The 14,820-nt window shown below is 38.2% G+C and overlaps 1 protein-coding gene across 1 annotated transcript; it reads left to right on the plus strand.

Moving 5' to 3' along the window:
- Positions 1-3,145: 3,145 nt before the first annotated feature.
- LOC116187294 (CSC1-like protein At4g02900) lies at positions 3,146-9,206 on the plus strand. The gene is made up of 14 exons (XM_031515947.1): positions 3,146-3,327; positions 3,594-3,763; positions 3,908-3,995; positions 4,115-4,458; positions 4,788-4,937; positions 5,192-5,327; positions 5,731-5,832; positions 6,119-6,238; positions 6,359-6,439; positions 6,764-7,104; positions 7,453-7,698; positions 7,900-8,224; positions 8,433-8,666; positions 8,820-9,206. Exons 4-14 carry the CDS (start codon positions 4,145-4,147, stop codon positions 9,039-9,041), a joined length of 2,271 nt encoding a protein of 756 aa, XP_031371807.1. The 5' UTR covers positions 3,146-3,327; positions 3,594-3,763; positions 3,908-3,995; positions 4,115-4,144; the 3' UTR covers positions 9,042-9,206.
- The last annotated feature ends 5,614 nt before the right edge of the window (positions 9,207-14,820 follow it).

Raw genomic sequence — 14,820 nt, forward strand, 5'->3', positions numbered from 1 at the left:
CATGAAATGGCCATGATTTTTGGAAACAAATACTGGTAAATAAATCTTCAAGAATTTTCCAAAAAACCACATGTTTTAGTTTGTCCCAATATGATAATTCGTCCAAGCGAATTATAAATCAAATCTTGCCTAGTTTCAAACATAGGAAGGGAAAGTTGTTGCAACATGGTTGTGATTATGGGGAACAATACTGGTAAATTAATCTAAGAGAATTTATAGAAAATCACATATATTTGTTAATTGAATGGAGCGAATTAAAAATCCCGCCAATTTCTAGACAAATTAGGTATTTATTTACTTATTAATGGGTGATAGTTAGGGAACCCGTGTAATTTTCTTTGCAGATATTATGTTTCCTTGATTTTCGGGAGAAAAATTAGGAAAGCATATTATGAGAAAAAAAAATACCGATGAAAGTGTAATCGGAATTAAAAAAAAAAGTAGCCCCCGGCGACCATAAGTGGTCACGGCCGACCACCGTCAATAGTAGTTGGCTGCCGCCTTGGAAATTAATGGAGAGGATGATAAAGCCATCAACGGAATAAAAATAGAAAAGAAAAAATTATCGAGATGGACATGATTGTTCAAAATCGAATTTTCAGAAGCAAGAATGGATCAAACACTGGCATGTTGCTTGAGTTGGATATCATCGTTCAAACCTCATCGTCAGAAGCCATTGTTGATTGCTTTTAGACTGCCCACAGGAAAATGAAAAGAAGATTGAGTTGGACATGATTATTCAAAACTGAATCGTCAGAAACAATCACTGATCAAACATTGACATATTCTTGGAGTTAGATATCGTCGTTTAGAGCCTCATTGTCGGTTGCTTCTAACCAGCCAAAAACTGATTTGGGTTTAGAACCAATCAGAATTGTAAACCATTTATGTTGGTAAACCGAATAATACTAGTAAATCGGTTTGAACCAGTTCTCCTATTAGTGCTGTTGACGTGGCAGTTACATGGATGGGATATTCATGTGATGTGGCCGAATTGGTGACGTGGCGGAATGTGATTGGTATAAGTGAAAGGTAGATTCGAGAACATGAATATAGTATTGTGAGCAAAAATTGTAAAAAGAAAGTATAAAGGACTACAAATACTTGTGACAAAATATGTAAATAAATGGATGAGATTAAAAGTTGGTGAAATCTCATGATTGAGATCTGTATTCCACCATAAAATACTGGTTAGCATTCCATCCTATAATCACCCATAATTATTTGAAATGGCAAGGGGGGGCTTTACTAGCTCCGCCACTGTTCACACACCCCTCTACACACAAGACCTATGTTCGTCTTTTTATCGTTTCCTATGCTCCTATAATCATGCTTGTATCAATAAAATTAGTCATTCCACGTCCAACTTGATGAAGTTCTCATATTTCAAGCAAGGCATCCGAGCCCTATAAGAGTTCCCTACTCCTACAATCGTTTCAATTGTCGGTTCGCTAGACGCTCTCATTCCGATTCCACAATCCGAGAGTTGGTTGAATCATTTTTCATTTAGAGACCATACGCTCCATGATACCCCCTAACAACCACAGATTGGGTGGCCAAGAAATTAATTCGGCAATAATTTTTTAAATACTTTCCTTGTGTTAATCAACGCTCTTCTCAAAGATCATAAAACAATTTTGATCTTTTTTACTACACAAAAATCTTGCTCTACCATGTAGAGCAGTCAAATTTCCAAACAACTGTGTTGATAATCAATACTATGATTTCGTGGTCTTTAATGATTTTGCGGGCCGACACAGCCCTCAATCCCATTCATTGTAATTTCAAGTTTCATGCTTACCCACTGAATTAGTTAGTTTCTGTCGTGCATTACTAAGTTCGCGTGAAAAAGATTCCAAAAATATTTTCAGAAATGGAAATAGATTAATAACTTGTACGTATTTTACTAATTTTTTTTCTGGTACTTATAAAAAAAATGGTTACATAGTAAGGTTCGTAAGTATAGTATAATAAAATAAAAATCTTAATAATCAATTATTAATACTCATTTTCCGCACTTCTCAGTAAATGAGGCTTAGACGTGAAAAAATGGTGAAAAAATGGATGTAAACACTAATAAAGGGGTACGAGTAGTCTCTAACGAGCATCAAAACTAGAACCTCTTTATTACTAAATCAAGACGTGCACCACTGCGCTACGCTCTCTTTAATTCCTATATAATAAAATTTAAGTAGATGTATGAGCACTAGAATCAGGTCTTAGCCGTTATAACCAAGAAATCCAAGCTAGGCGGAAACAAGTATACAAAACATGATTCAACTAACAGTAATGGACAAATATACATATATATGGGAAAAAAATAAACATGTATGTCTACCTATACATATAGAGTCAATCTTTATTAAAAAAAAAGAAAAAAGAAAATACATATAAAGAAGATTGTTATGCAACGGCGCACGTCTTACTTGGAATTTAGAGATTCTATTCTAAATAAGCTTCTTTAATTTAAATTATGTATAGCTGTTGACGGCCAAAGTATAGAGATGAATTGGGGCCAAGGGACCCCTTGAATTGATCTCGCTAATAGAATTTTCCTCATGCTCTTCATTTACCTTTTCTCTATCATTATACTATATTAGCCTCGTAGGTTCTCTTTGTAATCGAACGTATACGTATACATACAAATATAATTTGAGAGGAAAAAATGAATAATTCAATATGAAATAGATAAATTATGTTATTTAGGAGACAAATCTTCAATGATCTTATATCTCATAATACTGCGATGAGAAAGAACAAATCAGATTTCTTTAATTAAGAACAATCAAGGCATTCAATCGAGTAATTAAAGCTCATTTCACTATTTTGTAAAGCTCATAATAATGTGATGAGAAAAAACAAATCAGGTTTCTTTAATTAAGAACGATCATGACATTCAATCGAGTAATTAAAGCTCATTTCACTGTTTTATGCAATTTAATCGGTATTTTTTCACGCCATGTGAGTAGGAATGCCGAGGAATATGTCGAGGAGACAGAGCGCGGGAGAGAGAACAAAACGGGCAGGGGCAATTGCGTCCTTTTACCATGTGCGAATGCAAAATGACGATCTATCGAGCGCGATGAGAATGGGAATAAATCGTTGCTTTAATATAAAGGCCGACTCTCCGCTATTCCACCGGTCACCGCATCATCGATCAACGGTTCCCTCCCCCGCCTCCTCCCTTCCCCTTCTCACCTCGTCACCTTCTCTCTCTCTCTCTCTGCACGGAGCGGAAACCCTGCGATTCTCAAAACTCAGAGCCTCCGCATTTGCTCGTTTCGGCCTCTCCTCCCTCCGCTGCGGACACCATTTCGTCGAGGACAGGTATGGCGACATACGTTGAATCTACGCAGCATGTCAATGGTGCATTCCGTTTGTCGCGTGGCTGTTCTTCGCAGCTCTTTTGCTTTTCAAATTCTTCTTCCTCCTCCTCTGTTCCTCAGTCATCTCGCGAGCCAAAACGGGAATAACGTGATCTTGTGTTTAGCTTTCTTTGTCGTTTCCGCTTGGCTCGTCGTTTTCGTGTGACGTCCGGGTAGGTTTTTGAGCTGATCATGCTTGTTTGTTTTCCGATCATTCTTCGTTTGCAGTGCAGAGCAGTCAAGTCCAGAGGATCGGTTCCGGAGGATAAGGAGGAGGCTAGCGCCGGAGTCAGGTACGGCTACCGTGGAGTTGAACCTACGTTGATTCGTCATCAGTTTCCGGGGGATTATTTCTTCTTCTTCCTCGCGACACAAGCTTTTGACTGGTGCAAATTGTGGTTTGTTTGCCTTCCTCAGTTTCTCAGTTTTCTCACCTACCAAATACAGAGTCTGAAGAGCTCTAAGTCCGCAATTAATATATACATATTTCTTCACTTCCTTCTTATCAATTGTTCAATGTCAGTTTTTTTCCTCGTGCACAGGTTATTGAAATCTCAATTAGCACTGGTTTTGCGGGTAGAGGAGTGATTTCTGTAGAGGAACGCAGTTGCAGTTGCTCAATTTTCTGAGGTATAGATGAAATCCTGTTTGTGTAGATAGCATCATATGCGTGACATTTTCATTTTCTTGTCGATTACTCTTCCATCATATTTACTGCTCGACCTCATTCAGTGGTCATTTTAATTTAGGTGATCGCTTGATAATATTTACACGAACCGATGGCCAGCCTCCAAGATATCGGCGTGTCAGCTGCCATCAATATTCTAACGGCATTGGCATTTCTAGTGGCCTTTGCCATATTGCGGCTTCAACCCATAAACGATAGAGTGTACTTCCCGAAATGGTACCTCAAGGGGATAAGAGGCAGCCCAACACGCTCCGGGCCATTTGTAAAGCAATTTGTCAACTTGGATTGTAAAACATATATAAAATTTTTGAATTGGATGCCAGCAGCTTTGAAAATGCCAGAACCTGAGCTCATCGAGCATGCAGGCCTTGATTCTACTGCATTCATCCGGATTTACCTTCTTGGGTAAGCCGTTTAGCTCCAAGCATCAATTTATTTTGGGGTACTTCTACAGAGTGATCACTGTGACCGTAACGCCTGTGCCAATATATGAAACTAAGGCATTTGCTTTTCCCTATTCCGTCATGATTATTTCATTGATAGTTTGGTGGCTGGTAATGGTTTCTTTTAAGACGCCCAGAATTGTCATCTGCATCAACTTTGGATTTTCCATAGCTATGCAGAGGGATGTAGTTAATTACGAAGAAATGATAATGATGGTGCACTACAGCATGGCATTCAAATTTTCTTTTCCTGTGTTTAATCAGATCTAATTTGGAGGCCTTCGCTTGCAGGTTGAAAATATTTGTCCCCATCACTTTCCTTGCTCTAGTGGTTTTGGTGCCTGTGAATTGGACTGGTAAAACTTTAGAGACTATACAAAATGTAACGTTTAGTAACATTGACAAGCTCTCCATATCAAATGTCCCATCTGGATCAGCCCGGTATGAATTGCTCTCCCTCTCTCTCCGTGCCATTTTTTTCCCCTTTGATAGGTTTTTTCCTTAACCTTTAGAGTGCCGAGTTGTATATATATGCATAGCATTTCCCTCATGAAAGTTCTTTAAATTCCTGCCCTGAGTTTTTTTTTATATATTTTTTAAAGAAAGTCGTCTGCGTTGTATTGACAAATTTTGCTAGAAGAACACTTGCAAAGATATTTTCTATGATCTCTGAAAATTTTGCTATTTGTTTCCAGATTTTGGGCACATCTGGTGATGGCATATGTCTTCACATTTTGGATATTCTATATTCTATACAATGAATATAAGATTATGGCAAATATGAGGTTGCATTTTTTAGCATCCGAAAATCGCCGTCCCGATCAATTTACTGTAAGTCCAATGTCTCTTACAAAACATTCCTGTTTAACTGTTCATGTATAATTTTGATATATAAGATTGCCGTTCTTTAAGCCCCTAGCAGTTGATATGCCTATTTCCTTCTTTCTTTCATTCATTTGTTCTTTCTTTCTTTGCTTTTTTTTTTTTGAACTCTTTCTTTTTTCTGATAAGCAATATTACTAGTATGTTGTATTTTCTTGTTAACCTTTAAGCATGTTATCTGATCTGGGTATCTATTGGAAGCTCTTAAATGCAAAGACATGAATATTGGGACCAGATTATTGCCATGAATCATCTTTGAAGCAAGATATCTTTCATCTTGATGCAAGCTGTGACCCTAGGAAAAATTCATATAACTTTATCTGGCTGATCATCACTTAGAATATATTGGCAGGTTCTTGTTCGAAATGTTCCTCCGGACCCAGATGAATCTGTCAGTGAGCATGTGGAGCATTTCTTCTGTGTGAATCATCCTGATAACTACCTCACACATCAGGTACAAATCTCACGTTTACACAATGAAACCATTCCAGGAAGACAGTAGTAGTATGCATACTGGAAATTTTGAGAAATGTTTTAGGAAAGAAGGGACTAGGGACTTCTGTCCACTTCTACCGGATTGGTGAATGTAAATTCAACCTCCCATGAAAAAAAAAAGAGTTATTGATCAAGGTTCTTTTATTGGTTCTGAGAAATGTAACTTGATCAAAATGGTTTTGCCTTCGATCATTTAAACTTCCGTTTCTTTACGCTCTGCTTTCTTCCTGATAATTGATTGATAGGTTGTCTACAATGCGAATAAGCTCGCGAAATTGGTTGAGAAGAAGAAGAGCCTACACAATTGGCTTACCTACTACCAGAACAAGTACGAAAGAAATCCTACAGAAAAGCCAATGACTAAGGTTAGTTTCACATACAAGTAATCTGTTTCCCGCATTTCTTATTTAAAATATACTTTCTTTATTACAGAGAATATCATTCTAACTTCGACCAGTGCTTACAACTCTGAATTTTATACTCAGACTGGATTTATGGGTCTATGGGGAACCAAAGTGGATGCTGTAGACTATTATTCTGCTGAAATTGAGAAGTTAAATCAAGGGGTAAGTCTTATTTTCTCCCACTTTTTGTCGACACGCATGTAATTGTGTTTTTCCTGCAGCAATATATCATTCATTTTTTATCCTTACAACCTCTTGCACCATCGTAAATCTATGGTTTCATGAAAAACAACAAACCTAGTTTGATTTTCTTCCTATATAGAAACGCTGACCTCATGCCACAAGTTGTTCTGTTCCGTGTTGGCACCTTTTCAATTGCAAGAACAAATTGCCACTCTAAAACCCATATAAATAAGATAGCTTAATAAGTGATTCAAATAATTGTTCTAACATTTTTCTCCACTTTGTGGACACTTCTCTGTGCAGGAAGCAACAGAACGAGAGAAGGTTATAAGTGATCCAAATGCTATTGTTCCTGCTGCCTTTGTCTCATTCAAGAGCCGATGGGGTGCAGCTGTCTGTGCTCAGACTCAGCAATCACGAAACCCCACAATCTGGTTAACAGAATGGGCGCCGGAGCCCCGCGATGTCTACTGGGCTAATCTTGCAGTACCTTATTTCGAGCTTACCATTAGAAGATTGCTGATGGCCATCACTCTATTTTTCCTCACCTTTTTCTTTATGATTCCAATAGCATTTGTTCAATCTCTGGCCAACATCGAGGGTATTGAGAGAGTTCTTCCCTTTCTAAAGGGATTGATCGAAATGTAAGCGGCTAGGCCACCTTCTGGGAGCTCCATCAAATTTCCCCCTTCTTCTCCCTTACGTGTTTAAATGGCTCATAACTGTTTTTACTCTTCAATTTCTGACCATTAGTTATCATCATATCTTTTTCAAGAAATGCATAATATGCTATACCTTTTTAAAGAAAAGTCCATCAATTTTCTTAATGCTTGATGTATGTGTAAACTGGTTCTTTACAATGTGAAAAGGGGTTTAAAACAAATGTTACTGCGAGGGATATCTCATTTTATTTTTCACCTGTTATGCTTATTAGCTATGCATTAGATCTACAATTATGCTTCTCATGGATGGAGTTTATAATTGTATTGCAGGCCCACAGTGAAGTCCGTCATTCAAGGCTTCCTCCCTGGAATTGCTCTAAAGATCTTCCTCATCATACTCCCGAGCATTCTCATGTTGATGTCAAAAATAGAAGGCTATGCATCTCTCTCATCTTTGGAGAGAAGATCAGCTGCAAAATATCATCTGTTTGTATTGGTGAACGTCTTTCTTGGAAGCATCATAACTGGAACAGCATTTCAGCAACTCAAGTCGTTCCTTAACCAGGCACCAACAGAGTATGCTTTACTTCCAAAGAGATCTTGCTCTTTTGATATCATTCGTTGTATTCTTCTTCAGGCTGAAGAACATATTTTTACATTTTGCATCTATTGTACCTGAGTTGGTATTCCTGTATATTCTCATAGGAAGAGACCGTTGGATATGGTTCTATGTGCTTCGTAGTCTATTCATGATTTGCTCTTCTGGTGGCATGTCAGGATTCCAAAAACGGTCGGTGTCTCCATCCCAATGAAAGCCACATTTTTCATCACTTACATAATGGTCGATGGCTGGGCTGGTATAGCTGCAGAAATCCTTAGATTGGTCCCTTTGATCATCTTCCACTTAAAGAATACATTCTTGGTCAAGACAGAGAAGGACAGAGAGCAGGCGATGGACCCAGGCTGCTTGGATTTCGCTACATCTGAGCCTCGTATTCAATTATATTTCTTGCTGGGGTTTGTCTATTGTGTGGTTACGCCTATTCTTCTTCCTTTCATCGTGGTCTTCTTTGCCTTCGCCCTCATGGTTTTCCGCCACCAGGTAAGTCAGCCAAAACCATTCACCATCATATTTCATTCCCTCATCTTGCTTATAGATCTTAGCGCATGAGCCAATGGGGATTTTTCAGAAAGCAACAAATCAATGGGTCGGGGAGCTAAATATATAGAGGGTGAACTGTCACTATTATTTATATAGTTTGGGAGAACATTGCAGGTGACTCATGCTTTCATGATTGTTTCTTGGCTAGATTATTAATGTATACAACCAAAAATACGAGAGTGGCGCAACTTTCTGGCCAGACGTTCACCGGCGCCTGATTATTGGCATGGTAATCTCTCAGCTTCTTCTAATGGGACTGCTGAGCACTAAAAATGCAGCCAAATCGACTCCCCTGCTCGTTGTGCTGCCTGTTTTGACCATCTGGTTCCATATATTCTGCAAGGGACGCTTCGAATCAGCTTTTGTGAAGTTCCCTCTAGAGGTCAGTGTAGAAGCATTTGAACCAAAACTCTTTATCTTCGAAATTTTTTTATTGTCATCATTGTCAAAAGAGAGCAAGGCTCTGGTTGCGGATATTTCCTCATCTCTCTCAGAGTAATAAAGATAGTTTGCTTGGTGCCGTATATATTCCCAGGACGCGATGGTGAAGGATACACTGGAACGGGCTACTGAACCAAACTTGAACTTGAAAGCCTATCTTCAGGATGCATACGTGCACCCGGTTTTCAAGGGTGGAGACCTAGACAGGCCTTCGGTCATCGATGAGGAGGAGAATAACCCGCTCGTCCCTACAAAGAGGAACTCGAACCGCAGCAGCAAGTTCGGCTCTGGGAGAAGTTCCGACGTTGAGCTTTAAGAACGACAGGGAAAAACCCGCATTAGTGCATTCTTTCACTCGCCAATTAACGATGTGCTCTTTTTGAAAATTATTTTGATAATAGATGTATATATTGCTGTAGGAGTATTTTTTTGATAGAGGAAGAAGAGGACTGAAGGGCAATTTAATTAAGGTGTTCGAATATGAGTCATCTCTCAACCTCATCCAAGTTAGTACTTAGTAGTGCATTTTCTCATCCGGTTTTTCCTGTTCCTTTAATTTTCAGAAATAGGCATTACATTTTATACCCTTTTTTTTTTGTTAAAACATTTTTATAGCGTTTTATGTTTTTCTTTTACTTTTTTTTTTCCAGAATGATAAACTTTGTTTATAAAATTGAGTCATAGTCAACGTAAAGCGCTCGTATCTAAATCTAAAGTAGGGAAAACTACCAAAACCTCGCCTTGTGGTTTGAGCTTGTGACAAATTGAATCTTGTGATTTTTCAAGGGACAAATAACATCTTGCGGTTCACTTCATGAGACATAATGGACCTCATCGTTAATTTTTTGTCACTTTTGGTCCTCAAACTTTTCTTTTTGCCATTATTAGCCTCAAACATTTAACTTTTTTTTTTCAATTTGATCTTAAAATTCAAAAAAAAAGGAAAGGGGCCGGGGCTATCGGTCGGCAACCCCGACCCAACCACCGAGGCCGCATACACCCACAGAGGATGCCGTCGACCATCGCAGAGTGGCGGCCCCGCCCCCAAATTGATCGAGATCTCGAACTCAAGATCCCGATCGATTAGGGGGCTACGGTCACCAATTGGAGACCCCGACGCCATCCTCGAGGTTTCCGGCGGCCTCTGTGGGTGTCAGCAACCTTGGTGGTGGGGTTAGGGTCGCCGATCGGCAGCCCAAGCCCCTTCAACCTTTTTTTTCCAAATTTTAGGAGCAAATTGCAAAAAATTTGAAAGTTTGAGGGTAATAATGACAAAAAGAAAAGTTTGAGGACCAAACATGATGAAAAATTAACGGTGAGGTCCATTATGTCTCACGAAATGAATCACATGGTATTATTTGTCCCTAGAAAAATCATAGGGTTCAATTTGTCTCCAGCTCAAACCATAATGGGGGTTTTCGTACTTTTTCCTCCAAAATACGATAATAGAATGGGTGTTGCTAGGGTACGGAGGCTCCCTGAAAGGTGGATTTTACGGAGGTTCTGAAAAAAAAAAATCTTGTTATTTAGCAACATAACTTGTTATTGAACAAGAGTCTTATTGTATTCCAAATAATAAATTTCTTACAAAATAACAAGTTTGTTATTATTAGCAAGTATAGTAATATTTTCAAAATAATAAGTTTTTTTTGTTAAGTAATAAGTTTATTGTCATTTAACAAGTTTCTTATTATTTCGACACTAGCAATCACTCGATAATCTACGACGTGGTACGCTCCGATTGACCTTCGTAAACATTCCAAAGGAGCCTCCATAGGGAAGTTTATCTCTAATAAACTCGAAATTAAAAGATGTGGTGTTCTTTTGACCCACTTCAAAGGGCACATCCTCCTTCATTATTGTTCCACCCAATCTGCGCCTCCATTCATCAATCTCCTTATCAGATTGAACTGGATTTTCTGATAGTCGACGAGGCTGTTCTTGATATCTATACTATCTAATGGGAAAACGAGTTATTTTTGGGGTGTGCAAAAGAAACCGAAAACGGTGTTGTTCTGATAAGCTCACGAACCAGAACTTGATAAGAAAGAAGGGTGGAGGGTAGAACTAACAAAACTCACTCGATAAGATGATTCGCCATGAGTAAGAAAAGTCGGGTTGATTCGCCACGCTCAAGGATGAACGATAAGAATCAGGGTTTTCGTCACTAAATAAAAGACTTGTTTAGATAAGAAAAATAGAGGAAACACTCTAGGCAATTTCATTCAAATATTCATCAAATTCGTCTTTTTCTTCTCTTACAATAGGTGCATATTTATATAGAGGGAAGACACCTCTCTTGATTTTAGAATAGGAAACTGATATCTAATATTTTCCAGATTACTTTCTTAAAATATAGTAAAGAAACAATCTGAAATAGGAAACTTAAGATTACTGACTCAAGCTAATATAGGAAATAAGATCTAATTAAGGGAAACTATATCATAGCAATATAGGAAACTTAATATCTAATTAAGCTAAATTCCAGTTTCGGAATCTTCTAGAATACGCGTTTGGACCCGAAAATTCGAATATATGTTGAGCTGCAATCTGAAGCACATCATGTTCAGTTAAGCCGTTCCATACCGAACCCAAAAAAAAAAGAATTAATTGATTACGGAAAACTTCTAGTTCGGGAATACTAAAAGTAATCTGGTTTCGGGACGATTATGGTTTTCTATATTAAAAAATCACGGTTAATCGTTCCTTCTTGATTTAACAATATATACTATTTAACTTGTATTTTAGATTATATACATATATATATATATAATTTTAATATTCAATCTTATATCATTCTTCGAAGGAGAAAATTCATAGACCCGTCATCTCATCTTGATCTGACTCCACTATCCCTTGTCCACTTCGTCTTCTCCCTGCGAGATCCTTTTTGCCCTCTCCTAATAACATCTAAATTGATGATCCCTGACTACTATTTGGATGTTCCTTTCATTTTTTTTTTGGGATTTAATTAAAGTACAAAATTCGGTACAGAACAATTAACCGGACCGGAAAATTGATTTTTTTGGGATAGTTTTATTCTTGTAATCCGGTTATAATTATGATTACAGTTCGCCCAACTTTTTGTTCCAAAAATTCAGGACGGTTACGATTCAAGCTGAAAATCGTTTCCGTTCCGTCCCGTCCCGTCCGTGCCCACTTTTATTTTAGTGGGGGAAGGGAACTTTTTGTGTAACTTTAAAATTCTCTAAAATACCCTTACTATTTATTTTTTATTAATAATAACCAATTGTTTAATGCTAAAATTATAAATGTGCTTTAATAACTATCCTATTTTCTCTCGCCCCTCTCCTATCTCCCTCTCTCTTTTCTTTCTCTCATCACTCATATTCCAACCCACACTCCAATCCCATTCTTAATAGTACAATTTATATTCCATGCCATTGTCCATATTGACCTAATTAAAAAACCTCTTTTGGTCCTTAATCTTTAGTTTATTTTTCAATTTTGTCTGAATTCATGCTCTTTTTCAATATTGTTTCAAGGTGACGTAATTAATCCATATTTGGTCACATTATTTAAATCATCATTACTGTTGACATGAAAATTTTTTGTGGATGAAAAAAGTTAGAAAAAATAAAATGCATAAAAAAAGAAAAATAATGCTTGTAACTACTATGTTCGAGATCATCGGTGATCATTAAGGTTTTCGGTTACCTATGGTGGAGTATTTGCCATTGGCGAGGCTCTCCTTGTAACATTGACATCTTTAATTATGGCCTCTAAAATCTTAGTATTGGTACAATGTTATAAACCGTGAAAATAGTTGTCTGTAATTTTGTGGGAGTGTTGGTGACATTTACTACGAAACACGAGTTTTCAATATGGACAAGAGATCTCAGTATCAAATGTAGTAGTTCTAGATATCAACCTTGAGGAGTGGATGTTTGGCTGTCGAATGCCCTTGCTTTAGACCGCCGAGATCTTCAATCGGTGATTTAATGGGCCAGGTGAAAAATTGCGTGGGCTTGATAGAAGCTGGCCATGAGTCTATGTTGCATTCTTGTGAGACTTCCAAGTGAACTGTTGTCTCTAAAGTGGAAGAAGATCCAGGCAACCTGAGTGGAAAAGCCTAGCCCGCCGTTAGGAAGTCTGATGAAAGTTGATCATAGGTCAAGAATTGCAATAAATAAGTGGTTGTGGCATGGGGTAGGTTTGGGTCTTTATTTCTCTTTGCTGAGTTGTCATTAGTTAAGTCAACATTGTTCAATATGTTTAGGGATTTAGGGCATTAATTACTGTCCACTACAACATATTGTATGCATCTGAAGTAATAATGAGCAAACTATGTTTTGGATGAATTTCTCTCTTGTTTCTTTACCTTTTGGTACTCCAAAAGCGATGAAACATCCGATCTTTATCTGTTGATATCTATCTTGAGTGGTGATCTTTCTTTATCTCGGCTTGGCTTATAGAATGGTGATCTTCTATCTCGATTTTCTCTATCTTCGGTGGCTGTTCTTTTCATTCCGATCAGAAATCCTATTACACCTCCGAGAATCCTTCTTAGAAGTGCATCATTTTTGGTATCAAAGCCTGACCTAAGATCTAGTTCTCTAGAGTGCGATGGCTCATTTTCAACCTCAAAGAGGTCAGCCCATTCCTAAAACTGATGGAGAAAAACGTGAAATGGGTCGTGACGAGTTGTTGGGCGTGATTCCTGAATTGAGGAGACAATTGCAGCTCTATGAAGGCCAAGTGAATGATAGGGGAGGTTGAGCCATGGAAGATGCCATTCGTTTCATGGAGTTGAAAAGGGAAAAGACTCTAGTGTTGATTCTGGTCAAGAGCAAAGGAGGAGGCCCCCTCCAAGAGATTGGAAAGATGATGTGAAGGTGGAGGTTTCAGAATTTGATGGCAAGGCTCAAGGAGATGATTTTGTTGAATGGCTCTTGATTACAAGGATTATTCTGAAGAGAGGAATGTCAAGCTGGTTGCTATCAAGCTCCGAGGATACACATCCAATTAGTGGGAGAATCTGAAGCGAGAGCGTGAAAGAGAAGGTAGAAGTCGAATACAAACATAGGCAAATATGAAAAGAGAATTGAAGAAGAGGCTTTTAATCGACACCTATAAGCAGAGGGTGTACTTAAGGTTCTACAGCTTCTGGTAAGGGGATCAATCCATTGAGGATTATACTAAGGAATTTGAATTCCTATGCTCAAGTATGACATTCGTAAGCTGAAAGAGTGAACTATTGCCTGTTATTTGGGGGGCCTAAGGAAAAGCATTGTTGACGCCATCCGACTCCAACCTTTTTTGGACTTTCAATTATGTCCGAAAGTTGGCTCTTATTGTGGAGCAGCACTTTTGGAAAGATCGACGTTTCCAACAAGGGGAGTACTAGTGCTTTAGCTATTGGCAAGTTGAGTTTCTCTTATAACAAAGTTTTTTTCCTCAAAGAGTGGATAGAAGAACAAGCTGCTGGTTGAGACTCTTACTATAAAAAGGTGATGTTTCAAATGTCAAGGCTATGGACATATTCAAGCCGATTGTTCAGAAAAAAAAGTCATTATGATCATTAATGAAGTAGTTGAGGAGGTTGAAGAGGAAGAGGCCTAGCATAACGACGATATTGAGGAGGTTGAGGAGTGTGCTAATGAAGGTGAGCTATTGCTCATGAGAAAGTTTGCATTCCAATGTTGATAAGGAGAAGTTGTAGCTTAGAGAAGCTTTGTTTCACACCCAATGCACTTCTCATGGAAAAGTGTGCATGGTGATCTTAGATAGTGAAAGCTCCACCAATGCCGTGCCAAAAGAGATGGTTACTAAGCTAGGATTGAAGATTGGGCCACATCTCAAACCATATAATATTCGATGGTTGCAAAATGGAGGAGGTATCAGAGTTACGAAAAGGTGTCTTGTGTCCTTTTCAATTGGCAGGAATTACAAGGATGAATTGTGTTGTGATGTTATGCCAGTGGACGCATGTCATTTGCTGCTTAGGAGGCATGGGAGTATGATCGAAATGTATCTCACGATGGCTTTCGTATTATGTGCTCTTTTATCAAGGATGGATGTAAGATCAAGTTGTTACCAATAAAACCTGAAGAACTCTCCAAACTAACCAAGAA

This window comes from Punica granatum, chromosome 8 (genome assembly GCF_007655135.1).
Source record: "Punica granatum isolate Tunisia-2019 chromosome 8, ASM765513v2, whole genome shotgun sequence".
NCBI lineage: Eukaryota > Viridiplantae > Streptophyta > Magnoliopsida > Myrtales > Lythraceae > Punica > Punica granatum.

Coding starts and splice junctions, on each gene's coding strand:
- LOC116187294 (XM_031515947.1), top strand. CDS start 4,145: ATGGCCAGCCTCCAAGATATCGGCGTGTCAGCTGCCATCAATATTCTA. Junction 6,239..6,358: donor CAGAAAAGCCAATGACTAAG/GTTAGTTTCACA, acceptor TTTTATACTCAG/ACTGGATTTATGGGTCTATG. Junction 8,225..8,432: donor TCATGGTTTTCCGCCACCAG/GTAAGTCAGCCA, acceptor TTTCTTGGCTAG/ATTATTAATGTATACAACCA.